Here is an 18,920-nt window from a genome sequence, read left to right as displayed (position 1 = left end):
ATTGAACACTTCCATAATGCAGGAAAAGATGTACTTTGCTCCAAATGCTCTATCTTTTCAGAATCAGAATCAGCTTTATTGCCAAGTTCGTACATACAAACAAGGAATTTGACCCCGGTACACTTTGCTCTCTGGTTGTATTTTTGCATTAAAGAATATACATATATACAATATACAAATATGCACATATATAAATAAAAAGGTGCATTTGCAACATCTGTATGCTGTTGTTTGGTACTCTATTAAATGTTCAACAGAGAAACAGCCTGGGGGAAGAAACTGTCTCTGTGGCGGCTGGTTTTAGTAAACAGTGCTCTGTAGCGACGGCCTGAAGGTAAAACTCTGAACAGTTTATGTGCAGGGTGTGTGGGATCTGCAGAGATTTTAGCAGCTCTCTTCCTGACCCTAGACCTGTATAAGTCCTGGATGGAGGGAAGGTCAGCTCTGATTATTCTCTCCATTCCTGATTGTTCGTTGCAGTCTGGACCTGTCCTGTTTTGCGGATGAGCCAAACTGAGATGGATGAAGACAGGACAGACTGAATGATGGCAGTGTAGAAGATGACCAACAGCTCCTGTGGAAAGTTGAACTTCTTGAGTTGCCTCAGGAAGTACAGTCTCTGCTGGGCCTTCTTTCGAACAGTGTCTATGTGCGAAGACCATCTCAGGTCCTCAGAGATGGTGGTTCCTAAGAACCTGAAGTGGTCCACGGCCGATACAGTGTTGTTGAGGATAGTAAGGGGGGTGTATGGGGGGTGTGTTCTCCGAAAGTCCACCACCATTCCCACAGTCTTGAGTGGGTTCAGTTCAAGGTAGTTCTGACCGCACCAGTGTACCAGCCGATCCACCTGCTGTCTGTATGCAGACTCATTACCGTCCTGGATCGGTCCAAGGACAGAGGTGTCATCTGCAAACTTAAGGAGTTTCACGGACGAGTCCGATGAGGTGCAGTCATCTGTGTACAGAGAGAAGAGGAGTGGGGATAGAGCACACCCCTGGGGGGCACCAGTACTTATTGATCTGGATCGGGAGAAGATGCTCCCCAGTCTCACCTGCTGCTGTCGGTCCGTCAGGAAGCTGTTGATCCACTGACAGGTGGAGGCTGGGACGTTGAGCTGGGTGAGCTTCTGGTGGAGGATGTCTGGTATGATGGTGTTGAAGGCCGAGCTGAAGTCTACAAACAGGATCCTGGCGTACGTCCCTGGACGGTCGAGGTGTTGCAGGATGAAGTGTAGACCTAAGTTAACAGCATCATCTGCCGACCTGTTTGCTCGGTAAGCAAATTGCAGGGGGTCCAGCAGGGGGCCTGTGATGTCTTTCAGGTGCTTCAATACCAGCTGCTCAAAGGATTTCATGACCACAGATGTCAGGGCTACAGGCCTGTAGTCATTTAATCCTAGGATGGTGGGTTTCTAGGGCACCGGGATGATGGTGGATCGTTTGAAGCAGGAGGGGACCTCACATTCCTCCAGTGATTTGTTGAAGATCCGGGTGAAGATCGGGGCGAGTTGATTTGCAATAATCAATATTATTCTTCTGTAAAGTTGCAGAAAACATTATTTCTGAAAACATTTGCATCTTTAATAAACATTCTTGTGCAGTTTTAGGAGACCTTAGTATGCTGGGTTTAGTTAGACAGAGACATCATACTGAAAGTTTAAGTTGTCATTTTTCTTATAAAAATCAATCATTCCTGTGAATCCATTTCTCAGGTTGCATGTCAGTCATGCTTTTTAAAACAGATGTCCTCATTCCTGTGATGTCTTACAATTATTTAACCAAGAATGTCCCCCTGAGATATAACATCTGTTTCTCTTTAAATCAAATTCATGAAAGTTTCATTACAGAAAGAACAGCTTCATCTGTTAAGACAAAATAAGATCAAATATGAGGACATTACAAATTACATCCAACACAATTTGTTTCCATATAAAAACAACGTCAAACAACTGCAAGATCCCTGATATGCTGTTCTTATGAATACATGGTGTGGATAGATGGCTGTGTCTGATAGTGACTGATAGGTTTTAAAACTTATTTCGAACATAAAGGTAAAAGTTCAAGGAAAAAAGGCAGTTCTGCTGAACTCTGAGTGCATCCTGGGAACAGTCTCTTAGTAGCTGATCTAGTACCATAACTGCTAGTATGATAAATGTTCCTCTTATCAGACAGGCATCCATACAACTGTCAGGTTAATTATACAGCAACATTTTATGACAATATAGCATTATCTAAAGCTGTAAATTAAATAGCACATCACAGTCAGATAAAACAGGGTCGCACCAAGGTTGGTTGTTTTTTCGGATATCTTTGCTGACATTTTAAGGTAGCCTTATTTTATCCTGTATGTAAAAAACAACGATTTGTTAATTTGATGAGAAATATAAAGGAACTGGTGAAGCTATGCTGCTTGGGGACATTTAGTGTTCCTTCTTCAGAGCGCTGTAAGGAAAGCTGCATTGAGTGTTTTCTGTCTCCTCTTATCTTTTTCTGGTATGTGCTGAATGATGATCCTGATAAAAGTGTTTTGGTTCCTAAAACAGAATTGTTCAATATAAGAAGTGCTGACGTCCACAGATTTGACTTCATGCACTGTAAGCAAAGTTACTCGTACTTTGTTTTGGGTTCATTTCTGACTATTTTGAGAGGATTAGAGACATTAAAGCATACATTTATGGCTCTTTTATTGAAAATATACACTACTTCAATGAAAGAGTTGTGAAATTAAGCTACAGTCCAGCTTAGAAGCAACTGTTGTGATTGCAGGGTTTAATCATAATTTTGAAGCCACCATTTTTAATTATCATAATGTTTGTATATGATGCAACACTTCTTCCTTTGAAAACTCAGCCTGGTTAATGCTTACAGGCAAAAGGTGTTACCGTAAATATCACGCAACTTTTCAAAGAAGTGACTGGGTCTCAGGTTTGTTGGTTTGTGTCACTTACAGGGGAAGATCAATTCAGTTTCATTAAAAGTAGTAAGGTGTGACAATGCCCTTTCACTATTCACCTGTGAAATCTTCCCCTTTTACGTCAACTATGCTTTATTACATTTAAACAGGAAATTTTAACCTTAGTTTTATTAAAATTCAGAAACTTTATGAAAACAATAAGATGATTTTTCCCATTGAATATATTTATTTAAACTAATGGTTGGATTTTTCTTGTGCTGCAAAAACTAAAAGCTTAATGCAAATCCATACTAGTGGTGCCAATAAATATAGAGGAAACTGTGTATTTTCTTCATTGTCAAAAGAATAAAGTAAAATAGCGGTGAAACCAAATGTTTACATATACGGTATAAAAAGATACATAAATGTAAAAATATAAAAGTTTTCTTTCTCCTTCTTGACATCAAATCACATTTTTCCTGTTTGAGGTCAGTTAGGATTACTAAAACCATTGATATTTTCTAAATGCCAGAATAATAAGCACATTTTGCAGACTATTCCTATTACTTTATTAAAATCTAACTGACATTGCTGTTTCTTGAAACAATTTGGGAAAGATGATGATGTCACGGTTTCATAAGCTTCTGATAGGTTCATGCATAACATTTGAGTTAAATGGTGGCACGGCTGTGGATATGTTTAAAGGCAACACATTAAACACACTGCTTCCTTGTGTGACATCATGGAAAAATCAATCAGCCAAGATGTCAGGGAGAGAATAGTGGACCTCTTTGGGTATTAATTATAAGCAAGTTTAAACAGCATGGGATAGTTCAACCATCATATGGTTCAGGAAGGAGTTCTAGGTCCCAGATATGAATGTGTTTTTGTGTGAAATGTGCAATCAACAAAAAGCAAAAGACCTTGTGAAAAGAAAGTGACATTATCCACAGTGCACTGAGTCCTTTGCTGATATGGCACCTCAGAGAGGAAGAAGCCATCACTCCCAAAACAATACATAAAACAATTAAAAGCTAAGATTACAAATACAGTCATGGACAGCCATTTAGATGTTTGGAGACAGATTTTGTGGTGTAATTAAACTAAAATGTAGGTGTTTGGCCATAAGGATGATACTTACATTTCAAGCAAAAAGGGTGACACTTGCCAGCCTCTGAACAAATGTGAAGTACAGTGATGGCGGCATCATGCTGTGTGGGTGTTTTGCTTTAGAAGTGATACAAATGTGTCTTCCAATTAAACAATCACCCTTAGCCTATAATCGAATTAGTAACAAAGTGACCATCCACAGAAGATTTGTTGGCAGGGCTGAAAAGGTGTGCTCGACAAAGGCGGCCTATAAATCTGAGTCAGTTATGCAGGAGGAATGAGTCACAATTCTAGCAAACTATTGTGAGAGGCTTGTTAAAGGAGACCCAAAACGTTTGACTCAAATCATTCAGTTTCACAGACAATGCTACCACATACTAAGGAATAAATGTTTGAATTTGAAAAATGCAAAGGTCTAAAAAACTTCTCTCTCTAGTTATTCCACCATTTAGCAAATAGACATTTTTTGTAACTCTACCCGCCTTAAACAATATAAAAAATGAATGCCTCTAATGAAATATAATTATAATCACCCTTTCACAAAAGTAAATTAAACTTCGTTGTAAAAAGAAATTCAGAGGCAAAACAATGAAACGTGAGACTTTTTAATTACATTTTAATGGCCTGACATACTACAAAACATCACTTGCATCACTCTATTGAACCACATTTTCCCTCAAATTCATTGCCTCAGCAATATTTTAAGCAGTTTAATTAATACTCAACTTTATAGGCGGCACAGGAATCATAAAACATGAAATAAAATAACTACTCAAATGCATTTTCACTTTGTTTGTTAAAGCAAAAAAAGTAGTTCACCAGGAAAGACTGGCAGCATGCACTGTAACTGGCCCAGATATGCAACAGGAGACAACAGCAGAAGAAAAAGGTATTCGAAATCTGATATGGACTTCATAGAGTTTTCCGAAAATATATAAAAACACTTATTGCTGGGAAATCCAATAAAAAGAGTTGTAAAAATATAAGCTCAATATTTCCAGTTTACTCAATGTTAAAAATTTGATAAATTCAAATGGCTTCATGACCTACCTGAAAGTTTTCTACATGTTTCTTTATAAAAACAATTATTGAAAAAATGGAGAATTGTGATTTCTCAGGGTTCTTTTCATTATGCAATTTCCTTGGTTCTTTCACAAATGTTTCTTCTTCTTTGCACCTATTAAAGATATTAAAGTAAGAAGAGATGTATGGCACCTACAGGCACCTACATCTACAGGTATGAGAAGATCTTTCATTGTAGCGAGGACACAAGGAAATAGAAGTCTGGATAAGGAAAAGCACCCTGAATGTTAAAGTAGAGGTAGCTTCTAACCTCTTGTGCCCAGGTTTAGTGACATTCGCATACCAAATTGTACCTTGTCCTCAAAGCATTGGCTTTTAGATGGATCAGCTTCACGACTGCCAGGCCAGAAATGCAGTTAATATTGAGATTCCTGTGTGAATTAAACCGAAGACTATTGTTGTTCAGCATATGTGTGCTATTTATCTATAAAGAAAGCTGTTTGCAAAGGCATTCCAATGTCCAGCAGATCAAAATCATTCATAAATGTTCAATTACGGCACAATCCGGAGAAGAGCCTTCGGTGGCACCAAGAAAAACCACCATACTGTCATTAGTTTCACATGGGTTTGAACATATTACCTAAGATAGGGTTTCAAATTTGGACACAGCAGATTTTATCCACCCTTCTAGTGGTGTTCAATTATCTAAGAAGCTTCTGGATTGAGGCTTTAGCTTTAAAAGCTCAATAAAAACTGCCTATTTCTGGCGAGGCTAGTGGAAGTAGGACTCCAGGATACCACGGCGGCGGACATCGGTTGTCCAGCAGTGGAAGCCACCACCAAGTGAGTTGGCATGGCGAATGTTCACCTTTATGGTCTTGATACCTGCTCAAAACAAAAAACATGTGTTTTTATTTTCTTGTAGTTGTAAAGCTGAAATAAAACCAGCCAGAATAACTTTAAAGCGTTGCACTCACCGAGATTTTCAAACATTTTATGAATAGTGTCTTCATTGGCGTCAACCATCACACGTTTCTCATCCAACATCAGGACGTTCATGGAGAGCCACTTGGAGGACATCCACAGTGGGTGGTCTGCAGAAAAGGTTTTCTTTTATTTTTCGGTGAAAAAAAAATCCTGTTTAATTTAAAACCAGTTTTAGTCAAAGTACAAACCATCAGGAATCAAAGGTGTTGGGGGTTTCACAACAGTCCAACCAGCTTTCTTGAACATGTCAATCTGAGGTACAGAAAAAAGTACATAGTGGTGAACATGGAGAACTGTTATGAAAATATTTTTTCAGACCCACAAGAGGGCAGCAGAGCGTGCTGTCTGAAAATACCTGGCGACATGGGCGATCAGGATTTGACAACACCAACCCCGGGCCGATGATGTTAAAAGTCGCATCGATGTGCATGGGGTTGGGGTCCTTGAATGAGATGATGTGCACCTTGTAATCTGGGGCCAGGTGGCGCCTCATCCACTCGATTCCCATGTAATTTGTAACCTTAAGTGGGACAATATGTAGAAAAAGACTCGTGATTCTCCCTAGCTATGTGTTCAGTTCTGATTTCTTCTGGACTGAAACAGCTTCATACCTGACTCCTCTGGACGAAAAGGTCCGTCCCAGCTCGAATGAAATCAGCAGCATCGAAGCAAGGCTCATGCTCTGTGGTCACAAACTTCCCATGGGCAGCCAGCTTGTGTCTGTCCTCCACAGTGAGGATGGGGTAGTCCTGGTTGGCAGAACAAAATAACGATTTACATTGGAGCAATTAAACTGTGAGGCATGGTGTGTCTTCACATACGAGTACAATAGACAGCACAGGCCAAAGAGTTCAAAGGTGATAGGAAGAATCAGAGCGAGCAGCCTTACTGCTATTGTCTGAAAGCCTCACCTGATCATACAGATCATCAGCCATGGTGGGTTTAGGAGCTGTGGTCCATTTTGCACCTTTTCTAAAGTACTCCTTGATCAAAGGCCTGTAGGCACGGTACTCAAAAAACCGAGCTCTCCAGGCCATGGGGGCCTCTATAATTTCATTTCCCACAACCATGAGGATGTCTCTAGGCATGGCAGCATACATTCCTGCAACATTTTCCACAATGCACACTTTCAGATCAGATCCAAACAAGGCCTGTGCCACTCAGCTTACTAAAGCAGCACCAGTTAATGTTACACAACACTTTTTCACCTGTTGACGTGAAATCTGGAGTTTTGTATTCAACAGACCAGTCGATGGGTTTTGGCCTCTTAACGACGACACCCTCGTGACGCAGGATATTGCACATTTCTTCAATCTCATCAACAGCTTTCTTCAAGTGGTCCGCAGGAAAGGACTGGCCCCCATGCTTCTGGTAGAAAGGCCAGTACTTCTCATATGTGTTTGCCTAATCAGATGTTCACAATATGACACACAGTTAACATCACTGTCACACTATTACTATTTGCACTTTCCAGGTGGGTCAGATGAGAGGCTTACTTTCACTTCCACAGTGAAGGGAGGCACGTGTGCGTTTTCGGCTCGACCCACGATCACCTCCTCAAGAGGGTCCCATTCATTGTAGCTGCAGACAGGACACTCCTGCTGAGCAGGCTCAGTAACATGTTCCTCTTCAGCTGCGTGCTGCTGAGCAGCTGCTGCACTGGAAGTGCTCTGAAAGGTCTTCTGCACCCATCCTGTAACTGACCGGCCAAGCTGAGCAGGAAGAGAATGGTTCAGTTTTGGACTCAGGTTTTTGATTATATTGTTGGTAAGAAATGTCCCCTTTTTTGTTGTGTAAAAATATTTTATTTAAAAGACTATTTTTGGTCAAGAACACGAAGCAGCGTGCTATTTCAAAATCCACATTTATCAGTGCATTTGATTTTATTTCTGTGGAATTAATAAATAAAACCTTTGGCTTAATGCAAAAAGAGTTTCAAAGAAATACAGGAAAACGGAAACTGCTCCCAGGCTTTTTTGGTTGGGTGCCACGTGTTTTTAAGAAGCCTTATCTCCTCAAAGATAGAGCTTACTAGTATTGTTCCCTCTGGCTTCAGACCAACTCTGGAGTCACAGAGTTTGAGAACCATCTGCTGCCAAACAGCTGATCGCTGTCAATCAAGGACTAAATAAAATAAAGGAGAAAAGAAAAATCCTGCAGTGCTCCGAAAATCCGATCAGTTTTTCTTACCGTCTTTGAGGTGATCTGTGCTTTTTTTTAGTTTTGCATTTTTAGACATGGTTTAGAAGACAACCAATATATCCATAAATCAATTTAGTTGATTTTAACCAAATCAGCTAAGATTGTAATGAAGAAAAAGTCGAACAAAATGTCTTTATTCACTTTAAAAGATTTATGTTTTCATTGAAACAAAAGATCAGTAAATGAAAATAAAAGCATTATTATTATTTTATTATTATTATTATTATTATTATTTGCTAAAAAAAAACAAAAAAAAAACAAAAACATAAAAACCACCTGAATACCAACCATGGCTCCGATCAGATGGGCAGCCTCGGCCCCTCTGCTGCCTCCTCTCAGACATCTGACTCGCAGCATTGTCCACAGAAATAGTGAGCGAAACCAAAGGGAAGCACAGGGTCCAACTCTTTCTCTCTCTGTTTGCTCTATATGGGAGACGCTTCAGCTCGCAACCAACTTTATAGGAGCAGAGACTACGTGTCTCTGAGGTCATTGGTCGCTTTTCATGTTGAGAGGCAACGTGACTTGAGAAAAAGCATTTCTGAAACTCAATCCCTTACCGCAGCAAATTCTTATCAGCTGGGCTTTTCCAGTCCAGCTTCAAAGAAATCTTAAAAGGCAACCGGCTCGGTTCGGCTGGATGTTTCTGGATGCGTCTATAAGCCGCATAAGGATGTTTTGCGAGTTATTTTCTAAGTTTAATTGCAATAAAAATAACTGACAGATTGAGTTGGCTTCTAACCTTAAGGGTTTGCATTTAGTACTATAAATGATTTCTATCTGCCATCCAGGCTAAGAATAATTCTAACCCCCCCTCCCCCCCCCATTAATTAATTTGAGATAAATTAGAAAAATCAATAAAACATAATATTGTTTTTGAAAAGACTTAGTCTAATACACAGCAGCTAGTCTAAAATGTTTTTTTTATCTGTTTCCTTTAGGGTTGTTCATGTCCTGTATGCTTTCTGGTATGTTTTGCATCAATGTGGCTTTGTAACATTATTTAATCAGGCTGTTAGGAGCAGCATGGAAATCAGAGAAGGTTTCAGCAGGGAGCTGATACTATCGCAGAGATAGAGAGCTTTACACAGGCTTCCACAGCACATGCTTCACTGAACTGTGCTCACATGAGTTTCACAATCAGGCCTTCTACCTGCAGACCTCAGTGACTTCTGATATTTTCTTGCCCTTTAAAAATTTTTTTTGGCAGGTTCCCAAGGTACAAAGGATGTCTTATGAAGATGCGTAATGAAGATTCATTACCAACAAGACACCACACACCCCTGCCTATCTGGCTCAAGCTTTGCAGGTTTCCTCACCCCTCTAGGAAACTCTCATCTTTCTGCAAAAAGATTTCACTGTTTTCCATTCAAACACAAATGTCCCAACTTTTTGAGCTTGTTTTGAAGTATCATTTCAGCCAGACTAGTTAAAAAACATAAAAAGCAGATAAATATGTAGCTTATGTAAGCAGTGCAGTGACTTATGCAGGAGTTATGCTGTGCAGGTCGACGGGGACATCAACATCTGCTGGGGTCTATGTGATGCAAGCGTCGTCAACAGAGGGGAGCATTCATTTGAAACAGGAGTGTGAATGCAGGAACCACAGGACTATCAGCAGTAAGGCTTATGCCACTACAGAAAGAGACTGAAAGTTTCCATTTTTCTAGGAGTTGTGTATTTCTGTCTGAAAGTTCCCTGAATTCAACTCAGCTGTCATAAACACCCAGAATTTGTTCTCATCTAACACAAAACAGTCTAACAGATAACATACCATCTCATCAGTTTGTTCAAAAGTAGTGTGACAGCTGCACTAAAGACACTACAGACATATGTTTAGTTTCTACCTAAATTCAGGATGAGTCACAGAATATGATACACCATGCATAAATGTTTTGCACAACATACCTGGATGGGTCAATTTGCCTTTTTGCCAGTTTCTATCCCCATTTTGCACCCATGCATTGCCAATTTGTCTAAACGTCCTTCTATTAGTACCCTCAAACCATCAAATTCCCATTTACCGTTTATAAGTTTATTATCTTCATTTACCTGTGTGCCCCCAACATACAACCCTGGGTGAGCATAAATCTTACAAACCCTGTCACTAGCCATCACACAAACCTACTTGTGCAGAACACAACACCACCACCACTTCATCAGAATAAGATCAAACTGAATAGTTGCCTGAGAAATTCATCCTCGACTAGAATTATTAACCTGATTCCAAATTGCTGCTTGATTCATATTTGGTCTGCTGTGCCAACAATTTTGCGTGTGCAAGTGTGCATTAGGTTTATGTATTAACCACATGTCACCATTTGTGAGCAACTGGAATGGTTTTATTATAGCTTTGTGAAATTGATAGAAAGCAGGAGCTGCTACGCTACTACGATGACCTTGATACAGAGTGGCTGATAACAGGAGAAAGGAAATACAGGAGGAAATAGCCTTGTAATGTGCGAGATATCCAAATATGGAAATCGTTGATGAAATATATTGGTAGGAGAATAGCAATGAATTTCTAATAATCATACAAAAGAAGAAAATTCCCTTTTGTATATGTAGACAGAAGCCCCAGTGAAGTTTTTTCAGTCAATTCCAAGATTGTCTCAATGCAATGTTCTTCCTGTTTTCTGTATCTGGCTGCATAAATACATCTGCTTGCACTGTGCTGTCTCCTTTGTTTTTACCACAAGCATAACCAAACAGTACTTTTTTTATTTTAAATTGTTCCTGCAAGCCAGGGGAACTGAGAGGACCAAGAGCAATAACTGTCCCACAACATTTACAAAAAGAGACACATCTTTACCCCTTTTGTAGAGCAGATCTTAGCCTGACACTGCTAGGCAACCAGACCCGCCATACTGTTTACTTAAGCTATGAAGACAGGACACAAAAAAGGGAAGAAATTACCCAAAGCAGGCTGCTGGAGGCCTACAGACACTTGAAAGTTGAGCTCAACCCCCAATTCACAACTTATGTAACAGTGTCACGTAGACCAGACATTCATTTTATGCTTATATAGCAGACCTGACCAGCTGTGCATGTTGGCTGAGATAAAATGCTGTTCAAGTCTGTAGTTTCTCAGTCTGATTGAAACAATCTGTAGCTTTTTATTTTCAGAACCTTCCACGCTAATAACACTTTCCACTGAGCTTTAACATCTGCAGTCTTCATGCCTACTTGTTCAAAACAATTTGGCAAAGAGTTACATGTAGCACATCTGCAAGAATGCATGACTCTGGTGGGATTTTCATTCCATACATTTTTGGGATTATGCATGCATATGGGAGGATCTCACTGTAGAATTGTGTCTGCAGCCAATTATAAACTGATCGACCCAAACTTTTGCACAGGGCCTTGTGTATAACACCTGATGAGGGAATCTGCACATGAATCAGGTTGGCTCTGTCTGAAGCACTTTCAGAAATACCAAGTACAAGTCTTGTTTACTCTTGGGTTTATTTTCATCAATCAGGATATCTTTATATGAAGCATATACCACAACAACTTAATTATATCCACTGTAGAAGTATGGACATTGCAACTCCATGTAAAACTAACTTTTAGTTGGTTTTGTGAAAATAATCTGAAAAAGTGAACAGAGAAAATTGTATTAAGTACAGTACACTAAAATACAAGTTAAATGTTTTAAAAAAATTAGCTAATTTTTATAAATATTTTTTGTTGGAAAAAGACAAATAATATGAAGCATGCAAAAAAATTTCATGTGTTCCAGGTTTTCCACCCCAAAGAGAACGTTTTTCAGGCAGATAATTTACAATGGAAGAATTATGTACAGAGCTGGGAAAAAGTATTTAATGCTATACAGATTTATTTGGTTTATTCTTTTTAATTAGTTTTATTTCTGATCATTGAACTAATTGATATGATCTGTGTAAACACCTAATGCAGATTTTCAAATAATAATTTCAATTTTTAAAAATAAAAACTCTATCCAAACCTACCTGGCCCTTTGTGAAAAGATTGTTGTCCTCTATATCATATTCACTGATGGTCTTGTGGGCTAGAGGGACAACACAAGACAATCAGTTAATAAGGAAAGATTTGTGAAGAAGGCTGGTAGAATTCATGGTGGATTCTGTGATGGTGAACTGGTTGGGTTCTGTGCAGGAAATAATCCCTCAACTATGACACTTCCAGGTCTGTGTGCTTACAACTGGTTGTGCACACTAGTTTTTTGGTTTTTTGTTTGTTTTTTTGGGATGCTATATATGGCTTAAGCCAAACATGTCCTCTGTTCTGTTGTCCTAATATTTCATTTTATAACTCATTTGTCATTCAGGACAATTTTTTAGAGAACACAAATTTTCTCCTTGTACACCTCCATGAAAATGAAACTTGTACAGTCTCTTTCTAAATATACTGGAATGCACATTCACTTACAAAATAGCACAAGTCTATTGTAGATCACATGATGACAATTTTAGGTTTTTGGGAAATTCGTTTAGCATCTTGCAGTCCGCTTTAAATGATAACCTGTTTGGACAGACAGACCTGAGCATATTGGCGGCTGTTTTGAATGTCCTCCACTTGTAGGCTATTCTCCATTCAGTTGTATGATTTCAAATTCTGTCAGTCCTTCACTAGAGTCATAAACTGCTGCAATCCTCCTTCTGAAGGCCTCAGATAGCTCTTTGGATCTCTTTAGTTGTTCACTCTCACTTCAAAATTCAGGATTATACCAAACTAAATGACTGAGGTTTTAACAGGGCAAACTTCCTTTAATGATTATCCTTGATGTTCTAATAATATACACCTGATGTTACACACCTGTATGTTACTGTATACATTTAAACCAAGAATAAATGCTGATGTCAGAGTCTGTGTCGGTGTGTGTATGTGTATGTGCTGGTGTGTGTGTATGGTGTACTTGTAGTACTTGTATTCATGGCTTCAGTGTTTCTCAGTTGGTGCTGGAGGTTCTCAGGTGCGCTGGATGACAGGTGTTTCCTATCTGCCGATTGCATGGAGAAGTACTTAAGCAGGAGGCTGCCAGCACTTCGACGCCAGAGTGTGTGCCTTAGTGGTTTTTGCCTGAGGCTTTGTTTACCTTTCTGAGACCCGACTTCGTTCCAGAGATTCTCTGAGCAATCTGGATAATCATCTACTGAGTATTGGATCAACCATCTTGTGGATTTCTCTCCCAACCATTTGTACTTTTCGGACACGGACCAAGCTGGCGGCTTCCCGCTTCCTTCAACTCCAGGACCAAGGCATAAGCATACCCTGTTCCACCCTCCATCGCAAGCACCGGCACCTGTGCTTTATCTGGTTTGGACCAAACCAGCAGCTGAGAAGACAACTGAGCAACCTCACTTCGCAAGCTAAGACTCTGAATCTCTCTACCCCTGGTGGTTCAAGCAACAGCAATTTAGTAAGCCATTTCTCAGATCTCTTTATCAGTTGCTATATATTGTCCGTTTATTCACCAGTCCCTTCTCCTTTCTTCCCGTACAGTTGGAGTTTCCAGTTCTCGTGCCTGATTACTTTGCTGACAATAAAGACACATTAAACTTAATTCAGAGTGTTTTCTGTAGGTGGGTCAAATCTATTTAGAGAAAAATGACAGAACACTCTGGCTAACAAGACCCTGCAGAAACACTCCGAAGAACTCTTTCAGAACATGCTAATCAAATTAATTCTCTTGATTCTTCTCTCCGTTTTCTTGCAGAGCAGCAGCGTCAGACAAACCAACAGTTAGAGCAGATTACCTCCATGCTACAACAGACCCTAAATACCCAATCCACCACACAGTTAGATGGCGCTGCTACATCTCCGGTAACTCTACAGCTTCCTCACTCTCATGGCGGCTGCTTCTGGTTGGAACAATAGTGCTTTAAAGTCTGCATTTTTTCAGGCCCTAGACGAAGTTCTAAAAGATGAGTTAGCTCTGGTTGAGGAACCTCCCACATTGGATGAAGTAATTTCCTTGGCCACAAGAGTGAATAACAGAATAAGAGAAAGAAAGAGAACCAGAGCAGAAAGACCTGTTTATAGACCACAGTTGCAGTCAAGTTTTTCACCCGTTGCTAAATTCCTTCAGCCTTTAGCTACCGGGTCAGAACCCATGTTGATAGGACACACCCGACTGACCCCGGAAGAGAGACAAAGACGCAGACAAGCCAAGCAGTGCTTTTACTGTGGTTCTCCTGACCATTTTGTAGCTGACTGTTCTGTTTGTCCCAGTCAGCTAAAAGACAAGGTCCGCTAACCATGAAGGTTAGCGGACCTTTACTATTCTTTAAATAGTAAAGCCCCTAGACTCAGCCTGCCAGCAACTATGATAGTTAATCAACAAGCTTTGACTATGTCCGCTTTGGTAGACTCCGGAAGTGAACAGACTTTAATTGATTCTGGATTACTAAGCAAGGCCAGAATTGAAGTGGAACCACTTACTTCCCCACGATCTGTTTTAGATCTTGATGGACAGGTTTTACAGCGAATTACTCATCAGACTAAGCCTCTTGACCTTTTGTTATCAGGAAACCATAGGGAGAAGATATCTTTTTTCGTATTTCCAGTATCACGGGGCTCTTTGGTTTTAGGTGACCACTGGTTGCGAAAACGTAATCCTCATCTAGATTGGTCTGAGGGTTGCGTTGAATCCTGGTCCACTAGTTGCCACTCATCTTGCCTCCAGTCAGCGTGCGCTCCGAGTGTTTCTGAACAGAGTAATGAGGAAGATGAGGTCATTGACTTAACTCATGTACCCTCAGAATATCATGATCTCAAGAGAGTCTTTAGTAAAAGCAAGGCTTTGTCCCTACCACCTCACAGGCCTTATGACTGCGCTATCCACCTACTCCCCGGTGCCCCCCTACCCTCTAGCAGACTATATAATATCTCTCGTCCCGAACAGAAGTCCATGGAGAATTATATTAGTGAATCTTTGTCTGCAGGAATAATTCGGCCATCTTCTTCACCTCTTGGTGCCGGATTTGTTTTCGTAGGGAAGAAGGATGGATCGTTAAGACCCTGCATTGACTATAGGGGCCTAAATCAAATCACTGTCAAGAACAAGTACCCTCTTCCACTACTTTTCTCAGCTTTTGAGCCAGTTCATGGTGCTACAGTATTTTCCAAATTAGATCTGAGAAATGCTTACCATCTTGTTAGGATCCGCCAGGGGGATAAGTGGAAGACGGCTTTCAAGACTCCACTCGGTCACTTTGAATACCTGGTCATGCCTTTTGGTGTCTGCAATGCTCCTGCTGTTTTCCAGGCCCTTGTTAATGACGTGCTTAGAGATTTTCTGAACATTTTTGTTTTTGTGTATCTGGACGACATTTTGATTTATTCAAAGGACATTGAGGAGCATCATCGCCATGTTCGTGAGGTACTTCAGCGTCTTCTGGAAAACCGCCTTTTTGTGAAAGGTGAAAAGTGTGAGTTCCACCAAACCTCTGTCACCTTTTTGGGCTACATTCTCGAGGGTGGACAGGTAAGATCTGACCCCGAGAAGATTAAGGCACTCCTGGAGTGGCCTGTACCAGACACCCGTAAAGCATTACAGAGGTTCCTTGGATTTGTAAACTTTTACAGACATTTCATAAAAGATTACAGTCAGACAGCTGCACCCCTTACTGCCTTAACCTCTTCTAAGGTTCCATTTTCCTGGCCACCTGAGACCGAAGAAGCGTTTCAGGCACTAAAAAGGATGTTCTCTCAGGCTCCCATCTTAATTCACCCTGACTCTTCAAAACAGTTTATTTTAGAGGTCGATTCCTCTGATATTGGGGTTGGAGTAGTGTTGTTGCAGAATTCTGAGGATGGGAGACTACATCCTTGTGCCTTCTTCTTTTCATGTAGACTGAACAAAGCAGAAAAATTTATGACGTCGGAGATAGAGAGTTACTAGTCCTTAAATTAGCTCTCGAAGAATGGCGCCACTGGCTTGGGGGAGCTGAACGGACCATAAAAACTTGGCTTACATACAGTCACTTAAGAGATTGAACCCACGTCAGTCCTGGTGGTCTTTGTTCTTTTCACGTTTTGATCTATGTATTTCTTTCAGAGTTGGATCTAAGAACACTAAACCTGATGCCCTTTCCAGACAGTTTGCTGTTGATGACTCAGTAAAGGAGCCAGCTCCCATTCTACCACCCAGTTGGACAGTTGGGACACTCAGGTGGGAGATGGAAGACATTATCCTCAGAGCTCAACAACAGGAACCCGACCCTGGCACAGGACCACCCAATCGCATCTATGTCCCGCTTAAGGTTCGTTCCAGACTCATTGATTGGTTGCACGCAGCTAAGTTTTCTGCTCATCCCGGAGTCAGCAAAACCATAGCTCTCATACAGAGAAGGTTTTGGTGGCCTTCAGTTCATAAGGACGTTAAGGACTTTGTTCAGGCCTGTGCCACGTGTGCCAGAAACAAAACCAGTAATCAATCACCCGCAGGTCTCCTCCAACTTCTTGGCATTCCTAGCCGTCCCTGGTCGCATATTGCTTTGGACTTTGTTACAGGTCTACCCCTATCCTCCGGTATGACTACCATTCTCACAATTGCTGACCGTTTCTTTAAAACCTGCCATCTCATCCCTCTCAGGAGACTTTCGTCAGCTCTGCAGACAGCTAAGCTTCTCACCAAACATGTTTTTCGTTTGCGTGGGATCCCACATGACATTCTGTCCGACCGAGGCCCGCAATTCATCTCGCAGGTCTGGAAGCAGTTCTGTTTAACTTTGGGAGCTAAGGTTTCATTAACCTCCGGTTATCACCCTCAATCTAATGGACAAACAGAGAGACTCAACCAACAACTTGAATCCACTCTACGCTGTCTCACTTCTACTAACCCAACAGACTGGTGCTCATACCTACCATGGGTTGAATATACATTAAATTCTCACGTTTCCTCTGCTACAAGATGTTCTCCCTTCGAAGCATCCCTTGGTTACCAGCCGCCTTTGTTTTCTGTTGATGAGACAGACATCACGGTTTCCTCGGTCCACCAACACATACGTTGCTGCAAATCCGTCTGGAATTCCAGCATCCAAATCCTCCAACGAACCGCAGAATAGAACCAGCGCTTCGCTGATCGAAGACGCCGACCTGCCCCGGAATATCGGCCTGGCCAAAAGGTCTGGTTGTCAGCACGTGATGTTCCACTTAAGTCTATGTCCCGAAAAGTTTCGCCTCGTTTCATCGGACCTTATGAGATTGAGGCTGTAATCAGTCCCTCTGCGGTTCGCCTCCGTCTACCTGCAAGCCTTCGCATACACCCTACGTTTCATGTGTCCCAGATAAAACCTTGGATCTCTAGTGCTTCTTGTTTTGTGTGTTTTGGTTTTCATTTGTGTTTTTATTCTAGTCATTATTCTTTTATTATTATTATTGTTTTATTTAGGTCTTGCCATATAGAATTTATTCCTGAGCTATTTATTTTTGTTAAGTCTTGCCATATGCAGGTCATTCCTCTGATTTGAGTTTCTTTCTTGTTTGTGTGTACTGGTCTTTGTGTATTTTTGTTCACGTGTTAGTAATAAGCTTTTCAACTTTTGATTTGTTGGTCCTTTTGTTCAGCTTGTGTTCAGCTCCTGTGTTAATTAGTCTCCTTCTATCAGTCCTCCCCCCTACACTCTTCCCCAGCTGTTCTGCATCCTTCTGATTAGACTTACCTGGTTTCATTGTCATTTTTCACTCCTGCTCAGTATTTAATCTCCTTGGTTTCCTTTGTTCAGTGCTCATTTCTTTTATTACACTCACCCTGGTTTAATGCTGTGGTCTCCTCGTACCATTCTTTTTTGTGTTTTTATTCCATATTCCTGCTTCTGGTCTGCCTGCATTTAAGTCCCACTAAGCAACAATTATGAGCATCCATTTGTGCAAGTATGTTAGTAAAACCTACACACTCTGTTGTAGGGTGTCTGAAAATTTTTTTCACGTGACTGAATAGTGAAACAGAAAATACAACAAAGGAGGCCCTCAGCTGGGGAGCGGCTGAAATCGCATTTCAAGGAAGAATCTGAAAACGTTTCATAGAGTGCATCCAGCAAAACAGTAAATAAATATCAGAAATTAAGACCAAAAGTAGTAAAAAGAGCATTTCTAAATATATATATATATCTTGATATATAGATGTGCTTTAGGGGAACTGGCATTATGTTTAAGGAGTTGAAATGACACATTACAGTGCTGTGAGTAAGTATTTACCCTTTACAGATTTCTTCAGAATTTTTATTTTGATGCACTTCAAATCATTTTTCAAATCATCATACCATTTGTTTATATCAGGCAAAAACAAGCTGAGTAAATTCAAATAGCGGGTGGTTCTTCGAGCAAATGTTTTCCATCTGGACCCTTGATATTCTCAAGTTAAACCATAACAACTTCAACAATGAAACAAAGCATTTAATGAATGAATGAATAAATAAATCCCAATGTGACTGAAAAAGTCTTAATTTACAGTGAATTACTATAATTTGAACTTCAACATTTTGATCTTTGGACAAAAAAAATATTGAAGATTTATTTGTCCAAACAGGAAAGTCAGTTATTGGGATGACAGAGCCAGATGAAAGATGTATGCTTGGAATAAAAAAAGGATAAGCACATCTCTTTTACATTAAACAATACATTGTACATAAGAAAATGATTAAAAGAGCATTTAAAGTATCTTTCTTCATTTCTGTTCAGATTTTTCTTTCCTAACAAGAATAAAACATATATCCATCAGC

At 40.3% G+C, this 18,920-nt stretch overlaps 1 protein-coding gene across 2 annotated transcripts; it reads right to left on the bottom strand.

Moving 5' to 3' along the window:
• Positions 1-4,591: 4,591 nt before the first annotated feature.
• gatm (glycine amidinotransferase (L-arginine:glycine amidinotransferase)) lies at positions 4,592-8,655 on the bottom strand. 2 transcript variants are annotated; one of them, XM_047362366.1, is made up of 9 exons: positions 8,503-8,655; positions 7,509-7,724; positions 7,221-7,416; positions 6,924-7,114; positions 6,624-6,761; positions 6,368-6,532; positions 6,201-6,264; positions 6,003-6,119; positions 4,592-5,910 (listed from the first exon to the last, which is right to left on the bottom strand). In XM_047362366.1, the coding sequence occupies exons 1-9, from the start codon at positions 8,569-8,571 to the stop codon at positions 5,798-5,800; spliced, it is 1,269 nt and encodes a 422-aa protein (XP_047218322.1). In that variant the 5' UTR covers positions 8,572-8,655; the 3' UTR covers positions 4,592-5,797. The 2 variants fall into 2 exon arrangements, with proteins under 2 accessions (XP_047218322.1, XP_047218321.1); XM_047362365.1 differs by having other exon boundaries at positions 8,491-8,639.
• Positions 8,656-18,920: the final 10,265 nt, after the last annotated feature.

Source organism: Girardinichthys multiradiatus, chromosome 4, assembly GCF_021462225.1.
Source record: "Girardinichthys multiradiatus isolate DD_20200921_A chromosome 4, DD_fGirMul_XY1, whole genome shotgun sequence".
In the NCBI taxonomy this organism is placed as follows: Eukaryota; Metazoa; Chordata; class Actinopteri; order Cyprinodontiformes; family Goodeidae; genus Girardinichthys; species Girardinichthys multiradiatus.
The sequence above is the reverse complement of the archived record's forward strand: the minus strand, read 5'-3'. Positions and strand labels throughout refer to the sequence as shown.